This window comes from Fusarium falciforme, chromosome 6 (assembly GCF_026873545.1).
Source record: "Fusarium falciforme chromosome 6, complete sequence".
Classification (NCBI taxonomy): domain Eukaryota; kingdom Fungi; phylum Ascomycota; class Sordariomycetes; order Hypocreales; family Nectriaceae; genus Fusarium; species Fusarium falciforme.
In genome coordinates, this window is record NC_070549.1 from 1,375,819 (window position 1) to 1,400,066 (window position 24,248).

A 24,248-nucleotide genomic window follows, 5' to 3' on the forward strand; every position below is an offset into this window, starting at 1 on the left:
GACCCTGTCTTCTCAATACCAAGATTTGATCTGAGCACAATCGGTGTGAAGCGGCTGATCTGTGATGGTCCACGAGAATAACTTGTGCGTGTGTCACCTGTGAAAAGAGGTATTGTTTTTGATCATCATGACGCCTCTGAGGGAGAACGACATGACAGGTCATGTCAGCCTAGAAATGCTCTGAACGGTAATAATGGCCCTAGACAAGCCTCAAGGCCTGGCATCCAGTAACAGTAAACGAATCGCAGGCCTACTTCCCCCGGTTCCATCTCGATCCCGGTAGGGACCAGTTCTTGCCAAGCATCTCTGGGACCAAATGGTAAGGCTGTGCGCCGCCAGGTTATTTCACATTGCATCAATGGCGGCCTGATTGATGCATGTTCCAAGTTTCCAGCAGTGCCTGATGGCTCACAGCCTGACAAGGCAGCCCTTCTCTCCAACCCGGCCAATAAAGGCTGCATGTCTTGTACAACTATAGACGCATCCTAGACATTGTGGAAGAAGTTGAAGAATTCGTCAATGTTTTGAAGCGTAGGGCAGGAAGGGGTGAGACGGGGGGGGGCCCTGTTTCTTCTGGAGCACGCCACTAGAAATCTCACCTTGGATATCAGCGTCGGTTTCTTGTAAGTACAGGCTTTTATTCTTTAGTATGCGTAATGGGAAGATTCCTAGAATTGACTCAGCAAAAGGAATGCTTACGAAATGAATAGGAACATGCGTCTGCACGAGCAAAGAGGGAATCCATCTCCGCTCGCAGTTGCTTTGGAAGATACCCTTTCCAGGATGATGTTTCGAGTCAACATGCTGACCTACACACATGCGGTGGTCCGCGAGTCGATGCAAGTCCACACCAACGTTGGCACCATACGTCATGGCGACTCTGGCTTCTTCCTTACGGGTCCTCCAGGCTCAGGTCCTGGTTTCGAAGGAAAGAACCTGCCGGCTGATGACTTTGGTCCGTGGGACGGCGTGCCTACCATTCATCGAGACCCCGAAATATGGCATAGGGCCGACGAGTTTGTACCGGAGCGGTTCCTCGTCACAGACACCGATGATCCTCGTTGCCCGCCACCCAATGCCTGGCGAGCCTTTTCTGCAGGCCCCAGAAACTGCATCAGACAGCACCTTGCCCTGGTTGAGATCAAGCTGGCCATGGCTATGACGGCGAGGTGTTTCGACATTGACTGTTCGTGAGATGAGTGGGATCGAAGTAGGCAAGTTTCTAGCTTTGACCTGACCGTATGCTGCTAACATTTTTTATTAGAAGAAATAAAGATACGAAGACAGACCCCACTGTTTGGGGCGATCGTTATTATCAAGTTGGCAGATATGGACCACCACGGGTCAAGGAGGGCATGCCAGTACATATGAAGGTGCGCTCCCGGGTCTAGCTACTATATTCACATGAAAATACCGGTGTGAAGAGCATTGTGGCTGAGATGATGGTATTTTTGTTCATCATTTTATTGCTAATGAAAATGAATAGAGTGCTACAGTACCTATGCCAGGGCGACATCATTTCAAGAATAGCACCAAGCAGAAAACCTGGGTAATGTAAGAGCTCAACTGACAGCTACATACTGTAACATTAGTAATTGTAACGGAGCTTCTGGAGCCTCCGGCCTAGGCAGCCTTCAGATTACGGCATCCTATTAATAGATGCCTGTGATTGGTACCCAGAAGCTAGAGGACGGAGATCGTGACTTCCCATGCCAAGGTGGCAGATAGATAGGACCCGAGATGCACCGACGGACTTCCGTGGACGACCGGACTTTATGAGACTCAAAGCCCCTCATTTAATGGCTATGGCGCTGTCGGGGGCCATTCACTCAACTCCATGTGGTAAAATGAAAGGACCAGGCTTCCATTGCGACCAATATACGGACTTTGGCCCCCAACGTGACCCCAATAGTCAGCGCCACAGCGCCCATTCGGCATGTCCTCCGTAAATTATAGGAACGCGTATCCTTGACCTTCAAGAAGCTGCTTGCAGAGTCATCTTGCTGCCCAATATGCCCGTCTCCATCACGAAGCAGCTCTTGGCCGCCGCCGCCTATTCCACCTCGCATGTGGACATCATCGCCGTCGGCTCTGACAATGCTGTGTACCACCAGGGCTGGAACACATCCAGCTGGCAGAGCGACTGGGACTCGCTAGGCGGCTCCTTCGCTGCTGCCGCGCCCGCCTTGGTCTCATGGGGACCTGACCGGCTTGATGCCTTTGCGAGGGACCGCAAGACGGATCATTTGGCGCACAACTCGTGGAACGGGGAGGATTGGGGTAAATCTTGGCCTCAGCTTGGAACCAAAACCTTTACGGGTTCTTTCGCCGCTGTAGCCTGGGAAAAGAACCGACTGGACGTCTTTGGGAGAGGAGACAGCGATCGTGCTGTGTATCACCAATGGGTAAGTTTTGTCAAGCTCTTTTATCGCACATTTCATTAACCACCCTTGCGTGTGAAGTGGGATGGCGCGAAATGGACGACTGATTGGGAGGACCTTGGCGGAGTCGTGATATCAGAACTCGCCGTCACCTCCTGGGAACCGAAGCGCCTCGATATTTTTGGCATTGGTGGCGGCGACAAGCTCTATCACCACTCTTTCGATGGCGACAGCTACGGCTGGCAGTCGGACTGGGACAGCCTCGATGGAGTTTTCACCTCTGCGCCGGCGGCTGTATCCTGGGGTCCCGATCGCATCGACGTCTTTGGGCTGGGAACCGACTTTGCCATGTACACGCGCAACTGGGACGGTAGCGGTTGGAGCGAGTACCTGAATCTCGGTGGGAACTGGGTGAGCCCGCCGGCGGTGGTGAGCTGGGGCACAGGGAGATTGGATCTCTTTGTTATAGGCGAAGACAGCGACCTGTGGCATCTGTCGTTCGAGGATGGCAACGGCTGGCAATCTCAATGGGACTCCCTCGGTGGTCCATTTGATAGCCCGCCTGTCGCTGTGAGTCGGGACAAGGATAGACTGAGCGTCTTTGCGGCAGATTCACGGGGTAGGGTCTGGCATCGCGAGTGGGACGGTGACAGCTGGCAGGACTGGGAAGGCCTCGGGGCGCCAGGCGATTCTGAGAGCGACAGTAGGAATAGACCAGAGGACAAGGGATCTCCGGATGGGCCCAGTGTGCCAAAGGACGCGAACGGCACGCGAAGTTCTTCGGAAAGCACGGGGAGCCGTACGACTGACAAGCCCAAGGAGACTGAGTCGGACGACTCGGCAGCTCCAGGCAGAGTATACGTAGCCAAGGGCTGCGTTGGAGCTGCTCTTCTTGCCTTTACTCTGAGTTTTTGGGTATAATCTAGGGCTTGGCTTGCGTGTTTAATATTCCGAAGGGCTGATGGGTCTTGGCTTGAGCGTCGGACGAAGGCTGATGAGAGTGTTGAAACCGCCGGTCTCACTCTTGACTCTTTGTAATCAGAATCTTTCTTAGCGTATGAAGTAACGTTTTGACTTGCCAAATTCGCTTGTCATGACAACTGGTCTGCTTATCTTGATTCTGATAGGCCTGCTCGGACTGTGTCGGACTCGAAACTAGGATCAAGCGTCTTGATCCAACGCCGGTAATTTGATTACGTGGGATGGTTAATTGCCATGTGCTAGGATAAAAGCTACTAAGCTCCTCACTGGTCGGCTCGCTCTGATCAGGAGATCTAAGCCTCAAGATCGCCAATGATAACTTGAAGCTGATGGTGACAACATAGAGTGCTGTGGCTGAGTGACAAAGTCGGACTTCGGACTTCGTCCACTTTTTAGCATAACCGAATGTAGCTTTATGATCTGTAGCACTCATAGAGAGCCCGGGGCTTGTCTCGAAATGCGAGCTTACATCTCGCAAATCGACCTGACGAAGATGATGCAAAATATTAAAAGGCATCATTACCCGGCATTTGATTACTATCTCATGTCTAGTGGGGGTATCTTGTGTAACTTGGGACTCGGCTCTATTTCGTAAATCATTACTATACGAAATGAAGCTCAGCAATCTCCTTTCCACTATCGCCTTGGCGACTGGAGCTTCTGCAAGAAAGGCGTTGACTCCTGAACGAGTGGCAGCTAGTATCAATTCGGAAGAGTGAGTCTATCTGATTGTCATCTCTGTTCACTACTGAACTCTATTTCAGCTTGCAAGATGTTCTGCAAAACTTGTACAAGATTGCGCAGGACAATGATGGCAACAGAGCATTCGGGCTCCCCGGTTACAACGCCTCACTCGATTTTGTTCTCGCTCGCCTAGGCTGTGGTAACCACTTCGACATAACTGTCCAGCCATTCACACACCTATTCTCTCATACTCGAAATATCACTTTGATGGGCCCTGGCGGAGATGATGTCCAAGTCATCTCGTTGCAGTATAACCACGCCACCCCTCCCGAGGGAGTCACCGCCCCCTTGGCTCTCGTTCCAATTGATGACGAGCGTGGCTCCGGCTGCTTCCAGGATCAATGGAATGACATCGACGTGAAGGGAAAAATCGCCTTGATTAAACGTGGAAAATGCCACTTTGCCGACAAACTCAAGTTTGCCAAGGACAATGGTGCCTCGGCTGCCATCATCATCAACGATGATCCCAAGCAGACTGGAGGATCAGCTTCTCTCGGTGCAGAGAACTTTGGAAAACTTGCGCCTGTTGGAGTCGTTAGTTATGATCAAGGTGCTTCCTGGGTGAAGCGTATTAACCAGGGGGAGATTTTGGAGGTTGCCCTGTCCATCGACGTCTTGACCGAGGATCGAGAAACCTGGCAGATTATTGCCGACACGAAGGAGGGCGATGCCGACAACATCATCATGCTCGGCGCTCACCTCGACTCCATTCAAGAAGGCCCTGGCATCAACGACAATGGTAGTGGTGTTGCCGCACTGCTTAGCATCGCCGAATCCTTCAAAAGGTACAGAGGGACAAAGAACAAGGTTCGTTTCGCATTCTGGGGCGCAGAAGAGAGTGGGATGATTGGTTCTTTTCACTATGCTTCCAATCTCTCTAAAGAAGAGGCGAGCAAGATCCGATTCTACTTCAACTACGACATGATTGCCTCTCCACAGCCATACTACATAGTGTATGCCGACTCGGACGCACACAAGACTGGGGCTCGTTTTCTTTTTGAATACTTGAGAGACCAGGGCTACCCTGCCGAGTACACGCAAGTTACACCTTCCAAGCTCTTGATGCAAGTACTGACATGATATACAGTCCCTTTGGAAGCTCATCTGACTACATCGGTTTTCTCGAGCTCGGTATCCCCTCGTCCGGCATATTCACTGGCGCAGGAGCTCCCCAAGACGCATGCTACCACACCTCGTGTGATGACATTAACAATATCAACAAAGAGGCCTTGCTGGTAAACGCAAAGGCAGCGGGTTTCGCAGCGGCAAACCTTGCTCTGAATGTCGATGATGTTCCGGAACACGAAACCATTAGTGTCAATCCTAAGAGCAAGCGTGGTATATCGAGAAACATGGCAAGATGGGCCAACGTTGCCAGAGGTGCAGAGAAGGTGCATAGTTGCGGGAGCGAGAGGAAGGTGTTTATGTGAGACGGTGATATCTAGGACAGTAAGGAAGCTTGAAAATAAGCACCTCGGTTAGATTTACTTGACAAAGTTCAAATCAGTTTTGACTTCGAAGGTCAAATACTTCTGAATATCCATATACTCGTCCTCCAGTGCAGCCTTAAACATGCATGGCTCTAGTTGAAACAGCTTGATAAATCAGGCTTCGACTGAACACTGCATGATATTTTATCTCCCATTGTTAGCCTATGAAAGCCTCGGTAGTAGTCAAAGGTGAAGATCTATGCCGCCTAAAACGATACACCGTCCCAGGTACCGATACTATTTATCCCTATATAACCATACAGATCCATTTCCGACAACGAATCAGTTGTCAAAGATCGTAGAGCTCCCTACCCTAAGCCTAACTGGGGTACTATCTGCTCTTCAAGTTCAGAAAGGCAATACCAATGATGATTAAGCTTCCATGTGATAGTCTTACGCTAAGATAGAGCGTATTTACTGAACATCTACCCACTAGCGCGTAGTTGTTTGATGGGTGTTGACATGAAAACAAGGCTAGGGAGCAACACCAACATCAACATGGTTTGAAGTTAGAACGTATCTCATTGCCACTTGACTATTCTGACCCATGCATGGGCTACAGATATCAAGAAATTAGAATCTAGACTTATCACAACCTTTCGTCCCTAACTGAAGAGTTTGAGCCAAAAAGCATGATGTGATGACCATAAAGTTTTCAGTGAATCCAGGGTACTCAAGATTCAGGAAAGACCCCAAGCGTGACGCGAAGCGATCGAGTCTTGGTTTGCTCTCAATCTACTTCCAGATGCTTCCTAGGATACCATCAAACCCGACATATTCTCTCTCCTGAATCCGTAACCGAAATTACCCTCGGTCCAGATTTCTTCATCTTCGCATCTCCCCTTTGCGATTTCGTTTCCATCACCTCTCCTCCGAGCCAAGACTTACACCCAAGTCTTCCGCCCACTAAAGACCCAACTGCTCCCATGGCCAAGATGCCAATACTCCTTGCCAAGATGCTTATGCCACCCACCCTGCAGTCAGGCTCGAATCTCGCATGCCCGGGCTTGGAACCTAGAACCTAGGTCGGTTATCTTGCCATTAGCGCTCGGGTCCGAGATCTTCGGACGGAGCTAGGCTTGGGGCGAAAGTTGTAATGTCTTGTGTTATTCACTGACCCGCATCTGGGACGAGATTGCTCTTGGCTGCATTAAGGAGAGGACAAGAAGAGCTTGCGCAGTGAAAATCCGGGGTAAGTACTAACGGGTGAAGGCCAAGAGACGAAGGCAACTTCGAAGTAGTAGATACAGAGTTCATTAACGGTCCAATCGCCAAGACATTTGTTATCTCTGCAATCTCGGAGTTTCTCCGACTTTCGTTGAGGCCCTACTGGACAGTTGCATCGAGAAACGCCATGTAGCTAAACATCAGTTCATTCATCGCTAAAGGATGCCATGGTTGCATGGGACCTGGTTTGGGGTATCAGTTAAATCTGCTAGAACCTTCCGAAGTATTCCGTCTGCCGTGCAAGGGTGCAAAACCTGCTAGCAAGACGTTGCTTTTGCCCATGTTGAGTTGGTGTCTTGGCCTTGTCTAGGGTGTGGTATCCCGAGAGGCCTTGGCTCTTGGCCAACGACATATCCACCAGGCCGCAGTTGCTAGGATCACGGGGGTGGACAGTTCAGATAGGCGGTGGGCTCGCGGCACGGGCAGGGATTTTCGCATGTCTTGCAAGATCTGGACGGCTGAGAAGGGGCCTCAACCCTGGGGCCTCGCGGACGTTGTGTTTCTTGGCTTCAACCTAGGCATTGGGCTGAACCAAGCATGCCTGCCTGTGCGTCCAGGGGAAGGGAACAGTGGTTAGGTGATTGAAGCCCGGTCTTGGCGAAAGGAGTCGACATGAGCACGCAGTGCCGTCGGCAATCTAAGATGCAAAGACACGGCTTTGCTTGGCCACTGATCCGATCTAGAGCAGGGATGATTGGATCTGCTCCCGAAAGGCCTCGACCCTCGTGTTGGTTGTACTGATCTCCTACGTGTTACCGTCTCCCGCAGTCGGTGTCCCGGTTGGATATCCAGCTTCTGAGCCGTTCATGTCATGCGAGTGGAGACCTATCAGCAGCTCGGGACATGACCCCGGACGTCTCTGTTGGTTAAAATGACTACAAGTGGGTTCTGGTAGTTAATGCAGGAAGAGAAAAAAAAAAAAGCAGACATTGGGTATCGAACAAGTGGCTGGGACGCTTGAGGGGGGAAATGTCAAAATGTGTAAATTGAGAGCGGGGCTTCGATGTAATGCATCCATCGTGGAAGATCCTCGTCGATTCTCGTCTCGTTTGGCGCTTATTTTGAGGAGGAGACAACAAGAGCCAGAGACTGCAGGGAGATGGAACGAATCCGTGTGAGCCAACGTTGCGTGCCGTTCTGTCCAACGGCAAAATCTGCACTCTCCACGGAAAATACACCCAAGACTCGTAATAACCACCAGCTCAGAGGAGACAAATGTGTCATCTTGCATCAAAGACTCCTCCTCAACCGGTTTTCTTGGCCCACACCGCGAGGTTCTGATGTGCTCCGACTTCACCTCAACCAACAGGTCGGCATCCAATGGCGCTGAAGCTTGGCGGACAAGGTCAACGGGCGCTGGTGTTGTTATTTCTCCACCATCGCTCTGACTAAGAGTTTCTCTTTTGACAATTCGAGAGTGAGTGTGTGTGAAGATCACCGCAATAGTATGCCTGGATGCTCGTAACTGTATTGACAGTCAATCGCGGAAGCCGCGAGAAAAAACTCTGGCCCCAGAGGATAGACACGATGATAAACGAGTCATTCCACATGCTCTAGTTTCACAGACATGACTGTTCCATGTCTCGACCGCTCTGTAAGCAGTCTCTCGTGCAAGGTCACGAGGACAAAAATCTTGTCCCCGGACTGCCGCTGGGGGACGTGGGGTCCGGGGTAGCAGCAAGCCACATGTCGATACGACCCAGTGAGGCCAGGTGTTACGTGATCGCAGGGATAGTGTTGAGATTAGCAAAGTTCTAGATGGCTTTTCCTGGGGACGAAACTCCGAAATAAGCCGAGTACTAGTTGAGGCCCCCTTGCTGGGTTGTTATGGTTGAGTCTTTTCTCTAGGATGAGGTATCCAGAGACTGGTTTCAGTCGTGTTGTGGCGTAAAAACGTGCTAGAGTTGTAGGGCCAATACGTCCCGTGACTGGGTAAAAGGTTCTCTCCTCAGGCCTTCATGCTGCACAGAGAGATGGATACGTGTATCTACTGCATAGCAAGAGAGACGGAATGCAAGCTGCCGTGAGTAATCTGCACGCCTGCTCTAGCCTCAACACAAGTTCAAACATTATTGAGCAGCTGTTCGGCCTGTGAGTGAAGAGCACAATGGCTTGCATAACAGCCCCGCCATGTGTTACTGTCCCGGTCCGTGAATGGTCGGCTTCCTCGTCCGAAGCACACCGAGCAGTCACAAACCCCGGAGCCGTGCATAACCTCCGCCTCCGGACGCCGGAGTTCCCCTTGACCTCCCTGCCTCGGCTCTTCTCGCGCTTCGGAGGAGGACGCCCGCCCCACTTTTCACCTGCGCGCCAAAGCCAAGCTGTTGCCTTTTGGGCGGGACGGGGGCTGAGAGGAAAGTGGGCCCCGCGGCGGAGCACGTGACTCGTACGATTTCGACGCCCGGTGCTAGCGGAGGTGGGGCAAAGGGGCGGAGGGTGGAGGCCGAAGCGGAGGCGGAGACCCGGAGGATGATGGTTGTTGACAGGGGAGATGAAAGACGGGGTCGGCAAGACCGAGCGGCGATGACGGCAGTGAAATGGAAAATTCAAGAAGCACTGCCCGGTCTATGAACCGGGGACTAATGATCACGCGGATGAACGGTTGATGATAAGCGACAGGCCCCCTGTTAAAAAGGGTGTGACCAAAAGGTGGAGGGAGAGAGAGGGAACTCGGTTGGGACACCAGACATATCATCTTGGGAACTGTTTCAACCAAAGCGAAACACCAGAGAAAAAAATTTCATGCCCATTTTTCCTTTTCCAAGACGTAACATGAGTGCACCATCTGCCCAGAACTGCCAAGAGGCGCCGGTTTCGTGAGGAGTGGCTCGAAAGGTCCTCTCCATATGCCCCCTATTCTGTCATCTCATTGGACAATGGAGGAGAATTGTGAATTGTGATTGGTGTAAACAGCCGATAAGCTTAGCGCAGGCGTCACACTTGCCCAGAACCTTAAGTGACATAAGCGCAGGATTGGGAGGTCTTGGAGGAGGGGCAGACCGGGGGGCGACGATCCACACAATGTTGCATCGCGCCAATGAAGGAGCGTGAAAAGCACATGGCCAAGACGCCTCTAGACTCATTCCAGAAACGAGCAGCTTTGCCAAGGGAACTTCAAGTCGTCTGTTCACGTTGCTACCACTTCAGAACCCCTCCATCTTCTCTGGACCCCACGTAAAAGAGACGCAGAAGATGCTGAAGGAGGAAACGATCAGGATATGCTGCTGCTGCTCCTGGGTTATCAATGCGTGGGGGAGAATCTGTTCAGCTCTGCATATCTGCTTCAGAGTACGAGCTTTCGGTTGGATAGGCGTCATCCTGCAAGCGCCAAGAGCCGCCAAGGTAGCTTTCGCCATACAGAGGTTCTTGCGACGACCGCCAAGAGCACGCGCGGCTGGGCGCCAAGGCGTGTCGAACCAGCTGAACCTTGGTTCATTTAGGCTTTCGGTGAGGTGGCGGATTGTTGAGCACTAGCTCCTTTAGCCTGTACACCGCGGGAGCATGTGCATCCTGGCAGCTCAAGTCTTGGATAGTGGTGAGATGCCGGCTGGGCATGAGAAACTGAGATAGCAGCTTGCTGCGGTCTCAGATGCTGGACCTGCGTGGAGAGATTGGATATGAGGGGGAGCATTGGCCATTCCATCCAGGGCCTCGGTCTTGCCCGTCCGCATCGGAGATGTCAACTCGAAAGACTGGTCATGAGGGAGGCTCATCGTCAGCTGGACCAGGAGATCGGACCGGGTTTCCAATTCGATCAAAGGCAGACATCAACCGACAACGATGACGATATCTACCGTTGCAACGCATCTGCCAGCAGCCCATGACCCTGAGAACGGCAAGGGGAATGCCGATATTCGCAATGGGTCAAGCTTGACGAACGATGCTTGGAGAAGGATCCGTGCCGCCGCAAGCACCCCATGCTCCAACCCGTGATGCACACCAATGACCTCACAGGTTGATCGGTAGTGTCTTTTGTCGTGTTTTCTGTTCCCCCTTTGCCCTCAACCTTGTGGTCTGCCCTTGGCTTGACTGCCATGTTTGCCCAACCCGCCAAGATGCCAAGATGCCAAGATCTCCACCACGCACACCACCACGGACGCTCGACATACCCTCTCACCGGTCGCGGACGCTCTCTGTCGAGGTACGTACCGTTGCTTCAAGGTAACGCCACCCGGATGGAGGAAAGGGCCGAAGGGAGGGGAGATTGTGACAAGTCTGAAGTGAAGGCTGCCGATAAGTGCGAGCATCAGTGATGTGATTGCCGGCTTGATTGTCGTTGCGGGAGATGCTGAGATATGTCAAACGGAAGGCCGCAGGTAATACTGCAAGCAAAGCGTAAAAGACGGTTGGTCGTGTTCTCCCTTTGACGTCACGGATTTGCCGACGCCCTCAGCACCGAACCCCGGAGACGGCCGACCGTTTTGATACCACCACGCCTCCTCAAACAGAGACCCACACCTGGCACCCTGCATCCTGGTAGGGCGATTATCTTGGCCGGTGGCGGCTCTAACCTGTCCTCGCGTTCGGATGTGGGGACCCGCCAAGACCTCCGGGCCTGGCAACGACTCGCAGAGTCCCGGCGCCCAGGTCCGCTCCGAGGACCTTGGAGCTCATCAAGCGTCTTTGATCGATTCAAGGAACGATGGAGTCTCGGACACGGAGGGAGGGTTGCAAAGTATATATGACCCCTCCCCCGCACCTTTCGCAACGTTCTTTCCTCTGTCAACTTCAAGTCAAAAGTACCTACTTTCTCGGTCGTACTTACTTTCCTCAATCTTTGTCTTGGAAAGTCAGTCTATCGCTCTTTCCTTAGCCGAGACTCTGTACATCACATCTTTCTCCACGTGGATGACGCCGGATTAGGTACCTTATCTGTACCTCTACATATCCTCTACAACCTTCAAGCCTCAACACCTTAGCATATTTGTCGCGATAACCCCCCGAGCCAAAGTATAAGACACCAAGGTTTCCCCTCCTTCCCCTCCAACGTCCCTCTGGTCCTGGTAACCCCTCCGAACCTGTGACCATGGCGGCGGAATACCCCAAGCATCCGTTCCTCCTCTCCGTCGAGGAGACGGCACAGGCCCTTGGCACCAGCATTGACAAGGGCCTTACCAGCCAGCAGGTCGCCGAAGCTCAGCAGAAGTACCCCAAGAATGAGCTCGATGTCGGCGGCACAATCCCTTGGTACAGCATTCTGACCAAGCAATTGCTCAATGCCATGATTATTGTACGTCTTTCGCTTTCGCTTCAATCATGTGGTGATACTAATTGATCCAATAGGTCCTCGCATTTGCCATGGCTCTAAGCTTTGGTATCAAAGATTACATCGAAGGTGGTGTGCTTGTCTTCGTTATCGTTCTCAACGTCACCATTGGTTTCTGGCAAGAGTACCGCGCCGAGAAGCGCATGGATGCTCTCCGAGCTCTCTCTTCTCCTAGTGCCATGGTTCTCCGCGACGGAAAGACACAGGTCATCTCTAAGTAAGTTTCTTGCGGTTTTCGCGAAGCTCCAAATGCTAACCTTGTGAAGCCCTGAGGTCGTTCCCGGCGATATCGTTCTCCTCAAGATGGGCGACACCGTCCCCGCCGATCTCCGACTGTTTGAAGCTATGAACCTTGCCTGCGAGGAAGGTCAGCTTACCGGCGAATCCATCCCCGTCGAAAAGATCACCGATAACAACATCACTGCTCCTGGAACGGAGAAGCTTGTCCAGTCTGAGGATGAGATTGGCATCGGTGACCGTGTCAACATGGCCTACGCTACTACTATTGTCCGAAAGGGCCGTGGTCGTGGCATTGTCACTGCTACTGGTATGGTCACTGAAGTCGGTAAGATCGCGGCCTCTACCTCCAAGAAGCAGCGCAAGGCAGGTCGTTCCATGAACTGGCGCAAGTATGGTAAGCGACAGCCTGTCGTCGGTCTTTCCAAGCGTATCTACGATGTCATTGGAAAGTTTCTGGGTCTCACCGAGGGTACACCTCTTCAGAGGAAGCTCTCCGCCCTCGCCTATGTGCTCTTTGGCTGTGCCGTCATCTTGGCCATTATCGTGTTTGCTGTCAACAAGTTTAACATGCAGAATGAGGTGATTATCTATGCGACTTCGCTGGGTATTGCTATCATTCCAGAGTCGCTTGTCGCTGTCTTGACCATCACCATGGTCGTCGCCGTCACTGTCATGCGAAAGGCCAACGTCGTTGTCCGTGATCTCTCCGCTCTTGAAGCCCTCGGAGGAGTCACCAACATTTGCTCTGACAAGACCGGCACCTTGACAGAGGGAGCCATGATTGTCCGCAAGGTCTGGATTCCCTCGTCTCACATCTACACTGTCCGCGAGTCTCAGAGCCCCAATGATCCCACCAAGGGCAAGGTCACCTACTCCAAGCAAGATGAGTCCGAGCCGGAGGAGAAGGAGGCCCCCCGCGATTACGACCGCGAGCGAAGTGCTGCTGTCCTCAAGTTTGATATCCCCGAAGATAAGGATAAGGCTACCAAGCTCGCCGAGGCCGCTAGCCCCGAGGTGGATTGTGAGATGACGGATGAGCTCCAAGCCTTCCTGCTATCTGCTGCCCTTTGCAACCTGGCCACTGTTCGCTACGACGACGAAGAGGAGAAGTGGCAGACAACCGGCGAGCCTACCGAGATCGCTCTTCAGGTCTTTTCCCATCGCTTCAATGCTGGTAAGAAGACCCTCGAGGGTCAAGGCTGGAAGCAGACTGCCGAGTTCCCCTTTGACAGCTCCATCAAGCGCATGTCGGTCATCTATGATGCCCCTAAGGATGCGACTGGTTCCATCATTGAGCCTGAGAAGAGTTTGGTATTCACCAAGGGTGCTGTCGAGCGTGTCCTGGACCTTTGCGATTACGTTGGCACTGGCGATAACCAGCAGCCTGTCACCGAGGAGCTGAAGGAGAATGTTCTCAACCAGATGAACGCCCTTGCATCTCAAGGTCAGCGTGTTCTTGCTATTGCTTACCGTCCCTGGCATGGTCGCTTCACTGCGAAGCAGGCCTCTTCCGCCGCTGAAGATGAGAAGCTCCGTGCCGAAGTGGAGCAGGGTCTCACTCTCCTTGGTCTTGCTGGTATCTACGATCCTCCTCGACGTGAGACAAAGCCCTCGATTGCAGAGTGCTCCAACGCTGGTATCCGCGTTCACATGCTTACTGGTGACCACCCCGAGACTGCCAAGGCCATCGCCAAGGAGGTCGGTATCATTCCCCGAAACCTTGGTATCCTGCCGGATCACGTCGCCCAGTCGATTGTCCAAAAGGCTACCGACTTTGATCGCATGACTGATGAAGAGATCGACGCCCTTGAGGAACTTCCTCTGGTTGTTGCCCGTTGCGCCCCCGACACCAAGACCCGCATGATCGATGCCCTTCGCCGCCGCGGTGCCTTCATGGCCATGACTGGTGACGGTGTCAATGATGCCCCATCTCTGTCTCGCGCTGATGTTGGTATTGCCATGGGTTCTGGTTCCGATGTCGCCAAGTCTGCCTCCAAGATTGTGCTCACCGACGACAAGTTCAACTCGATTGTTGCTGCTATTCGTGAGGGTCGCCGCATGTTTGACAACATCCAGAAGTTTGTTCTGCATCTGCTTACTTCCAACGTGGGCGAGGTTATTCTTCTGGTTGCTGGCCTTGGCTTTGTCGACAGCTCTGGTTTCTCCGTCTTCCCTGTTTCGCCTCTGCAGATTATCTGGATCAACATGGCGACCTCCTCGTTCCCTGCCTTCGGACTCGGTCGTGAGGCTGCTGCTCAGGATATCATGCGCAAGCCCCCGCAAGACAAGAAGCGTGGTGTCTTTACCAACCAGATCATTATCGACATGATTGTCTATGGTTGCATCATGGGCGCTTGCACCATGTGCACTTTCTGCATCATCATCTACGGTGCCAATGGCGGCGACTTGGGTAAGGAGTGCAACCAGAGGTACTCTGAGGAGTGTATCCCTGTCTTCAAGGCTCGTGCCGCTACCTTTGCTGAGCTGACATGGCTCATCCTGATCTCCGCTTGGGAGTTCAAGAGTCTGCGCCGCTCTATCTTCCGCCTCAACCCTGATGACGACAGCAAGTTCCCCGTTTTCAAGGATATCTACTCCAACCGATTCCTGTTCTGGTCCGTCATCATTGGTGGTCTCTCCGTGTTCCCCGTCGTCTACATCCCCGTCATCAACCACAAGTTCTTCAAGCACACTGGTATCACCTGGGAGTGGGCTCTGGCCGTCGGCTTCACTGTCGTGTTTGTCGCTGGCATCGAGCTCTGGAAGATGATCAAGAGACACTACCACCTTCTCGAGGATGCTCCCGTTCGTCGTGGTGTCTGGGGCCAGGGTGGCGAGGATGGCAACAAACTCAGCCGAACCATGTCCCTTTCCAGCTTCAAGACATGGGCATCCTTCTCCCGCAAGGACACTGGCGAGTCCCTTGGCAAGCGAAGCGTTTCGCGAGGTCCTGTCGATCGCCATATCGTGCCTCAAGGCCTGGCGGCCACCGAGGCGTAATCTTTTACGACTGTTATGGTATTAATATGAGAGTAATGTGGAGGATTGCATCAAAAGTACGAGAGAAAGAGTGAGAATAGATGCATCAGCTGGGAAAAGATTTGATGGTTGAGGAGGAATGGTGCATCTGTTGATATGTCGGAAGTTGATGACTATTGATATCACTTGTTTTTTGTAGTTATGTTGTTCGATGAGAACCTAGATATCCCCCGCTCCAGCATGGAAGGCTGGTTGCGAATACACTGCTTCATGATAAGACACATTCAATTTCATAAGGATCCAAAGCCGTGAGATTTGTAAGAATTCGAATCAGAGTTCTGTAGTTCTTTGTTTGTATCATGCCAATGGTAGCTGTTTCTGGTCATGAACATTTCGATACAAGGAACCTTGGTGCATGTACTCGCTACATCTTAGGTACGTGACAGAAGCTCCAAGGGCCATCGCCAGTGAATACCATCTCCAGTGAGCAACGATTGTAGTGTAGTGTTTCGTCAAGTTCCGTAGTACACAAGCTTTTTATTCTAACAAATGACAGAAAATATCTGATGTGCGAAAACAACAGTTTAAGGCTCCAGAAACTCCATTCAACACCATAGTCCGCCGAGACCAGTTCCTTACATCACCATCTTCAATACCACAGCTAATACCAGCGCCATAAATCCTACATGTGGCAAGTTCACTGCTGGAGGGGCCGCGCTATCCTCTCCCGTCGTGTTCAGACCCAGGTACTCTGCACCAATATCCGTCAGGCCGCCGTCGTTTGTGAGGAGGGCGGCGTTGGGGCCGACGTTGGAGATGCCAGAGCGGAAGGCACCAAAGTAAGTATAACGGCCGATGAAGTCGGACTCGTCGAACCACTTTAGCGTTTGCCTGAAGAAGGCGTCAGTCGGACCGGGATCTTGATGGGCGTAGGCGTACTCGGTGACCCAGATCTCGGCATTGGGCCATCTACAGACATACTATTAGTTGTATCTAGTACAGGGGAGAGTGGTGAATCTTACTCGGCGAGGCGCTCCCCGATGTGAGAGGCGAGGCCTTCAAAATTGCTGTACCAATGGACAGGAAGATAGTCCCATGTGCAGTTTCCCTTGATGCCTGCCTTGTTCTTAATCTGAGTGCAGTTCCCGAGGAACTGTTTCAGCCAGGGCATCGAGCTCCAACCTCCGGTGCACGCAGGCAGACCGAGCTTGATTCCCATCCGACCCAGGGGTTCAAAATTGGCAACCCAGGCCTCAGCGGCGGTCTTGGGGTCGAGATTGCTCCCACCAAAGTCGCTGGTAGTATCGGGCTCGTTGAAGCCGAGGACGTGCGTAATGTTGGTACCGCTCTTGATGCGGTTCTGGACGCTGTCGAGGAAGCTTGTGTCGCTGCTGTCGGATCCAACTCCCCACATCATCGGCACGAACTCGAACTGCTCCTGGGGGATGTCGGCGTAAACGGGCGACGGGTAGTCGGCGTAGTTGTAGTACCATGTGATATCACTTCCATTTTGGACCCAGATCTTGTCGTCTTCGGGGTCATTCCTGTCGGCGGTGTAGACTAGACCTCGCTTTCCGTTGGGTGTGGCAGATGTCAATCCTGCCAGGAGTATCGCTAGAAGAGCCCTTTTTGAGGTCATAATGAATGATTGCGAGAATGAGTGAGAGCACAAAATCCGGGTATGAATAGCCACTGTTGTGAAGGGCGATACGAAGGTTGAAGGTTGAAGCAGACGGCGAGAATTAGATAAGGGCCAACCAGGAGCTTGCTGTTTTCTTAAGACCAATCCTTCTATGGTCCAGATCGGTCCATTCGACCACTGCTAGTTGCTTTGGGGGTAGCTATCCTCGGTTTTCTAGTCTTGTTCCGAGTTGCTGCCGTCTTTGGGATACAACAAATGTCGGCAGGGCCGTGACTAGTTGCGCCGGAAAAGGGTCTAAGCCAAGTGAATAGTGATACCACAATGTCACTTGTCGAAGAGAAAAAGAGAGTGAAGAGAGAAGAAAAAAACAGATGAATGATTCAAGAGAACGAGTGATATGTTAAAAGAGAGACGAAGAATGGCAAGATGGAGGGCGATGGCCTCAATAAATCGGATCATGGCTCAAACCCCAAAACTTCTTGGGTCTGCCATTCAAACCTGACAGACCAAAGAGTTTCACCGGCTCGTGGCAACTATCCGAGAAAGGGACAGACGTGAAGGTCCCTGTCTCACCGGTTGGTCTGATTGATCCGGATGAAGGCATTGTTCGTGAAGCTAAGACAGAGGCGTCGTGGACTCAGATTTACCAGTGGCGTCGGCTGCGCTAGGAACGCCAGAGAAAGCCTATGCATTTGACAGACGACTTTTAGTGGATGGTCCCTGATCCAGGGCAAAGTGACACACTTCGGCAAGTCCTTGGACTGGATCTCAGCCATCCATGCGTGCCACGCAGGAACCCGCAAGGCTTGAGCTGGTAGCAAAATTGGACTCTGGCTCTTGTCGCGAGCTTTAAAAAGTCCCTAAAGCCCACTGACGCCTTTTGACACACTTGATGTCCCTGTCATTGTGCGTGTGAGTTGGACTTCCTCTGGTCATGGCCATGAGCAAGATCCGTCTTCCGAAAAGAAGGCAACAACAGTGGGATTGATGGAGGGTCGGGGCCTTGGCCAGATAGGCTGTTTTGGCCACAAAAAGACGCTGTCGACGGATACCTTGCCGTTTAGGTTTGGGTAAATTCCAGTCCCTGAAATTCGGATAAGGGCAGACGCCCTCCTTGCCATGAGAAGCCAACATCCCTCTGTAGCGAGACCGGCTCGGCGGCGAAGCTGTTGACAAGGGCCAGTGCTTAGCTTTCAAGGCGAAAAGTCGTTGAGAAGAGCTAGAAGGCACATAATGGTGGCTGGATGATGGTGTCGCAGCTTGATTGTATCAACAGACAGCGTCTTGGAATGGAGGACCTGATAGTCGGAGGCTTGCTCGCCGAGATGCCGAGGCCCGTCAAAGCCGATTATGTCAGCAACCATCCCCCGCAAAAGCTGACCCCGGAGTTTCGGCGGATGGACTCCGCATCCCGAGGAACCACGGCCAGCTTTTGCCTCGGCTGGCCCCACAACAGGTCGCGTCGAGTGCCGCGACAGCTTGCCGTTTGATGGGTGAATAGCGGTTAGAAACTCCCAGACCCCTCCCATGATGAACTTGGCCTCGGCATCTTTTTCTCCTACTTGAACAAGAACAAGAACAAGAACAAGAAGGGCCCTGAGAATCCTCTGTTTCCTAATCTTCAATCATCCTTATCACTTTCACCCCGTATCCAAAATGGCTGTTGAACGAATTGGCTCCATCATAAAACACCTGGCCCCTGGGTCATCCATTAGCAACATGTCGGTGTCCATCCTAACTTTTTAGCTTCAACTGACTGACCTTGCGATGCAGTCAATCCAAGAACCCCGATGATATCGTCATCACCCTCGCTATCCGAACGCCTCTCACCAAGGCCAAGAAGGGTGGCTTCAAGGACACAAGTCTGGAGTATATGCTCTATGCTCTCCTGAAGGAGGTCCGAGAGCTGTCCCATCTGGATCCTGCCCTGGTTGAGGATATCTGCCTCGGAAACGTAAGGCGCATTGCATGCTATCTGAAGACTATGGCTGACAGATTGCAGGTTTCCGATGCCAAAGCTGCCTACAAGGTCCGCGCTTCCGCCCTCGCCGCCGGCTTCCCCAACACGACCGCCGCCTCCTCCGTGAACCGTTTCTGCTCCTCTGGTCTCAAGGCCACGGCCGACATTGCCCACGCCATCACCAATGGCTCCATCTCGATCGGTATTGCCATTGGCGCCGAGCAAATGACGGTCGGCGGCGACGCCCTCGACAAGCCTTTCGACGAGGCTGTCACATCACAGAGCCAGGAGGCTGTCGACTGCATGCAGCCCATGGGATGGACGAGCGAGAACGTCAGCAAGGACTTTGGCGTCACGCGCGAGGCCATGGATAAATATGCCGCCGAGAGCTTCCAGAAGGCTGAGGCAGCGCAGAAGGCGGGCTGGTTTGACGACGAGATTGTGCCCATCACAACAAAGGTCAAGGGACCCGATGGTGAGGTCAAGGAGGTTACTCTCACCAAGGATGAGGGTATCCGACCGGGCACCACTGCTGAGGGTCTCGGCAAGATTCGCTCGGCGTTCCCTCAATGGGGCGGATGCACTACTGGCGGTAACGCCAGTCAGATCACAGACGGAGGTATGTCTAATTCCAGCCTCAAATTGCTATGTTACTAACTGGTAAACAGCTGCCGCTCTGCTACTGATGAAGCGATCTACTGCCGAGCAGCTTGGCCAGCCCATCATGGCCAAGTATGTCGGCTCTACTGTTGCTGGTCTGGCACCTCGCATCATGGGCATCGGACCCAGCATTGCCATTCCCAAGCTGCTAACACAACACAACATCTCTCTTGAGGACGTTGATGTCGTGGAGATCAACGAAGCTTTCGCTTCAATGGCTGTTTACTGCCAAGATAAGCTTGGTCTCACATCGGACAAGCTGAACCCCCGCGGAGGTGCTATCGCGCTGGGTCACCCACTGGGCGCGACAGGTGCGCGACAGATCGTGACAGGTCTGGCCGAGTTGAGGCGTCAGAAGAAGAAGATTCTCCTGACGAGCATGTGTATTGGTACTGGACAGGGCATGGCGGGCTTGTTCGTTAACGAGCAGGTGTAAGGGAAAAGGAGCATGTTTTATTCTGTGACACTATCAATACTTAGCCACCTATTTTGGACCTCATGAATGCATATATCACGTTGGATAAAGCCACGAGTCAAGTTTGATCTCATCTCAGTGAGCGAGATTACCGAATCTAGATGATGGAGATGCCTCGGTGAGATGTAGCGGAAGCGAAACAGAAGCCGTTAGGTCACACCGCAACTCTCGCCTGTCGCACAATTGTCCAATTCTGTTGCAGTTGAAGAGACGACGTCCAGGTCGACGCCATTGGGCGGCTCACCTCGTGTTGAAAGCGTTGATCCTCCGCGGCCGATGTCGGGTCCACGGCACCACCTCCAACCTCCACCGTCTACAAGCAGCAGGGATCGCTGAACAACACGGGCCCAGCCATTCGCCCACATTCGCTGGAACGCCTGTACTGGAGGAGACACCGCTGGGTGGATCGGGGGGTCACCTGGGGACGGGCGGCGCGCCCTGATGTCACCGAGATGCATGTGCTGCAGCGGGTGGGTAAGTTTTCCTTCAAGGGTTTCCAACGGTTGGACGTGATTGGCCGGTTGGGCGAGACGGGTTGGGATCTGAGATGGTCAAACTGCCTGATGATTACGCCAGAGGGCAAAGGCAAAGAAAAAAGGACCCTTGGTTTGGAATGGGGTCCTTGGGCAGGTACCTCCTCATCTTAGCGAGCCTGAAATTTTGTTTTTTTCTTTTCCTTCTTACTTCTTGTCGCTGGCTTCCTCTTTGCTTTGCTCTGCTCTGCTCTGCTCCCCCGTGACTCGTGCGTGATTGTTGACTTCCAACCGTCCCGTTCTGCTGACTCGGCTCGATGCGTTTCTCGTCATCGTCGGCTGCGTTCTTCCCGTCGTCGTCAAAGTCAAAAGTCGGCCCGTGTTTGTCGACGACTGTCGGCTGAAGCATTGGATCGCAAACGGCCTCAATATCCATCCAGTGCAATTCCCCTGCAGTGTTGTGATAACAATTCAGCATAGACGCGTCTGATATTGCCCATACTCCTCCACCCAGCATCTTCTAAAAACATCATCACGCACTCGACTTCGCAATCATGGTGAGACCCTCCCACAGTCGCACCAACTCGCACACCGATCACCGTCCTGCCCAGCCGAGTGCCCTCCGCCAGGCTCTCAGCGCCCAGAACAGATCTGACAGCGACAATGGCAACGGCAGCTCTGCCCCCATGGCTTCGCCTCCCACCTCGCCTGGTCCAGCCTCTGGAGCCGCCATTAGCGAGATCTTTGCGAGCGAGTCGACCCCTCTGATGCAGGGCAACAACACCACATCCACGAACCACCGTCGATCGAGCATCCACCCGGCGCATCCAGGCGTCTGCAGCCATGGCACCTTTAGCCCGCGGCCGTCGAGTCCTGCCATGACCATGCAGAGCACCGACGAGGATGGGAGTGATACTGGGGCTTCGGGAACGCACATTCCAGTGCTGGACAGTGCGATCACGACGATCGTGGGGCATGACGATTGGAAACGGTGGTTGAAGAAGCGAATGCGCACCAAGAAGATGGGCCACAGCAGTGTGCTTGCTGAGCAAGCTGGTTTCGAGGATACGGCATTCATGTCAGTGCCTGCATATACTCTGTGCTTTGTAGCAACCTGCTAACTTGTTTCCTAGGTATCTTGCATACTACGTCCCCTGCTTGAACTGGATGCGCCAGTACAAGCTCTCATACCTCCGTGGCGACCTGGTGGCCGCCATCACCATGGCCTCCTTCTACCTCCCCATGGCCCTCTCCCTCGCCGCGAACCTCGCCCACGTCCCTCCGATCCACGGTCTCTACGCCTTCGTCTTCAACCCCTTCATCTACGCTCTACTGGGATCTTGCCCACAGATGGTTGTCGGCCCCGAAGCTGCTGGCTCGCTTCTTGTTGGAACCGTGGTGAAACAAAACGTCAGTTCGGGAGATGACGAGGAGGACGACCTCTTGCATGCGCAGATCTGCGGTATTGTTGCCGGTATGGCGGGCGCAATGGTTCTCATTGCCGGCCTCGCAAGACTTGGGTTTTTGGATAGCGTGCTCAGCAAGCCGTTCCTGCGCGGCTTCATCAGCGCCATCGGCTTCGTCATTGCTGTCGACCAGCTGATTCCCGAACTTGGACTCGCTAAACTAGCCGACAAGGCGGGCGTGAGCCATGGAAGCCCTGTCGAGAAGATTCAGTTCATGGTTCGCAACATCCACGAAGCTCACGGGTTGACTTTTGCCATTGCTGGAATCAGCTTTCTCTTCATCATGATCTGTCGGTAAGTTGTGGCTTGGTGGCTCTGAGACTTGACATGCCTCTAACCAGGTTTTAGTGAAACAAAGAATCGCCTCCAGCCCAGGTTTCCCGGAGTCGCCTACGTTCCCGACCGCTTCTTTGTCGTTGTCGTGTCTGCCATTCTGTGCTGGAAGCTCGACTGGGAGAACAAGGGTGTTGAGATTCTGGGAACTGTCAAGGCCGCCAACGGTAACCTTCTCGCTTTCCAGTGGCCCTTCAAGCTGGAACACATGCCTCACATCCGAAGTGCCATGTCGACATCCTTCCTGATTGCTCTCTTGGGCTTCTTCGAGTCTTCTGTTGCGGCCAAGAGTCTGGGTTCCAGTGAGACTATCCAAGGCATTCAGCTCAGCGCTAACCGAGAGCTTATTGCGCTTGGAATCGCGAACATGGTAGGTGGCTGCTTCATGAGCTTGCCGGCGTTTGGCGGATATGGACGAAGCAAGGTGAACAAGAGTACTGGTGGTAAGAGTCCTGCTAGCTCCATGTTCCTGAGTATCATTTCGCTGTTTTCCATATTCTTCCTCCTGCCTTACTTTTACTACCTGCCGGTAAGTCCCCTACTGACGTAGCCAATGCTACGATCCATTGCTACCTAAACAATGCTGACACCTTCCAGAAACCAGTCCTGTCAGCAATGATCTCCGTGGTGGCTTGGTCGCTGATAGAAGAGGCGCCCCATGACATCACCTTCTTCCTGAAGATCCGTGGCTGGACCGAACTGGGCCTCATGGCCATCATCTTCTTGGCGACCATGTTTTACTCACTGACTCTGGGTATGGCGTTTGGCGTGGGACTGTCGATCCTGATGGTGATCAAGCATAGCACTCGACCGCGCATTCAGATTCTGGGTCGCATCCCTGGCACGAACCGGTTCGAGAATGCTGAGGGAGAGCGAAGCAGCCTGGAGTTTGTCGAGGGCTGCCTGATTGTCAAGATTCCCGAGCCTCTGACCTTTGCCAACACTGGCGAGCTCAAGTCGCGTCTTCGCAGGCTGGAGCTTTACGGCACATCCAAGGCGCATCCTGCTCTTCCTCGTCTTCGCAGCCTTGACATGAACCGCAATGTCATCTTTGACATCCACGGTGTCACATCGATGGACGGCTCGGGCACTCAGGTTCTGACCGAGATCGTGCGCAACTACCACGACCGAAAAGTGCGCGTCTTCTTCTCGAGATGCCCTCAGCGTCGAGACCACCCAGTCTGGCGACTGATGCTGAGCAGCGGCATCGTGGAGCTAGCGGGCGGCGAGGGACACTTTGTCAACGACGTCGAGGAGGCTCTGAGATTGACAGAGTACGAGGAGAGCGTGACTGGAGAGTCAAGTCGACGCAGAGACTTTTAGACGACTTGGATCCGATTTTCATGAAAGCAAAGACTCTTTAGATAAAAAGGCAGCGGTTTGGTCTTTCTTGATACATGCATACATGGCCCTGGAGCGTTGAGGATGTTGGAGAGCGGAGGAGATACCAAAATCTTACGGTGTAGCGATGAAGTTGAGGGCCGACAAAGGATAGCATTGGGTAATCGGCGCTATATAAACAATAGGATGCACTCTTTTGCTGAATTTTAAACACGACATTTACGGAACTAGTCTTGCGTCTTGTGATGATCACACAAGGGAGCCTTGACATGATTGGCAGCTTGCGAACCAGAAGCACAACAGACCGGCATACAAGACGCCCAAGTTGGTCTCAAACCAGACAAGATGCTCCTAATGGCCCATTGAAAGATTCGTCACTCGATAGGCACCTCGAACAGTAGCTCAGTTGCAACTTTCCTCCCTAGGAAGCCTAACGAAGAGACAGGTATGATAGGCACGATATGACATGCGCAAACACATTGGTCAAGTGCAATACATGTACGCACTGTTCAAGATCCAATTCAAAAGGGCCTCCCGGTTGACTCATTATATCCCCGGCAAACGTCACTGAGATTCATCATGAGACTGAA

General features: G+C 52.9%; 5 protein-coding genes and 1 pseudogene across 6 annotated transcripts, besides 1 other annotated feature; 5 read left to right on the forward strand and 1 right to left on the reverse strand.

The window, feature by feature from the left end:
• Window positions 1-783: 783 nt before the first annotated feature.
• NCS54_00798000 (Hypothetical protein) lies at window positions 784-1,391 on the forward strand (the record flags this gene model as incomplete). The annotated part of the gene is made up of 2 exons (XM_053153382.1): window positions 784-1,190; window positions 1,265-1,391. 2 exons carry the CDS (start codon window positions 784-786, stop codon window positions 1,389-1,391), a joined length of 534 nt encoding a protein of 177 aa, XP_053009357.1.
• Window positions 1,392-3,973: 2,582 nt separating this feature from the next.
• Window positions 3,974-5,536, forward strand: NCS54_00798100 (Peptide hydrolase; the record flags this gene model as incomplete). The annotated part of the gene is made up of 3 exons (XM_053153383.1): window positions 3,974-4,077; window positions 4,127-5,137; window positions 5,194-5,536. The coding sequence occupies 3 exons, from the start codon at window positions 3,974-3,976 to the stop codon at window positions 5,534-5,536; spliced, it is 1,458 nt and encodes a 485-aa protein (XP_053009358.1).
• A 6,238-nt stretch (window positions 5,537-11,774) lies between these two features.
• On the forward strand, window positions 11,775-15,329 carry NCS54_00798200 (annotated as a pseudogene). Its single transcript has 3 exons — window positions 11,775-12,053; window positions 12,107-12,306; window positions 12,356-15,329.
• Window positions 11,775-15,329: a sequence feature.
• Window positions 15,330-15,943: 614 nt separating this feature from the next.
• On the reverse strand, window positions 15,944-16,947 carry NCS54_00798300 (Glyco-hydro-cc domain-containing protein; the record flags this gene model as incomplete). Its single annotated transcript, XM_053153384.1, has 2 exons — window positions 15,944-16,277; window positions 16,331-16,947. 2 exons carry the CDS (start codon window positions 16,945-16,947, stop codon window positions 15,944-15,946), a joined length of 951 nt encoding a protein of 316 aa, XP_053009359.1.
• A 1,659-nt stretch (window positions 16,948-18,606) lies between these two features.
• Window positions 18,607-20,006, forward strand: NCS54_00798400 (Acetyl-CoA C-acetyltransferase; the record flags this gene model as incomplete). Its single annotated transcript, XM_053153385.1, has 4 exons — window positions 18,607-18,671; window positions 18,724-18,904; window positions 18,953-19,529; window positions 19,579-20,006. The coding sequence occupies 4 exons, from the start codon at window positions 18,607-18,609 to the stop codon at window positions 20,004-20,006; spliced, it is 1,251 nt and encodes a 416-aa protein (XP_053009360.1).
• A 1,066-nt stretch (window positions 20,007-21,072) lies between these two features.
• Window positions 21,073-23,640, forward strand: NCS54_00798500 (STAS domain-containing protein; the record flags this gene model as incomplete). The annotated part of the gene is made up of 4 exons (XM_053153386.1): window positions 21,073-21,596; window positions 21,652-22,278; window positions 22,333-22,846; window positions 22,915-23,640. 4 exons carry the CDS (start codon window positions 21,073-21,075, stop codon window positions 23,638-23,640), a joined length of 2,391 nt encoding a protein of 796 aa, XP_053009361.1.
• Between the last annotated feature and the right edge of the window lie 608 nt (window positions 23,641-24,248).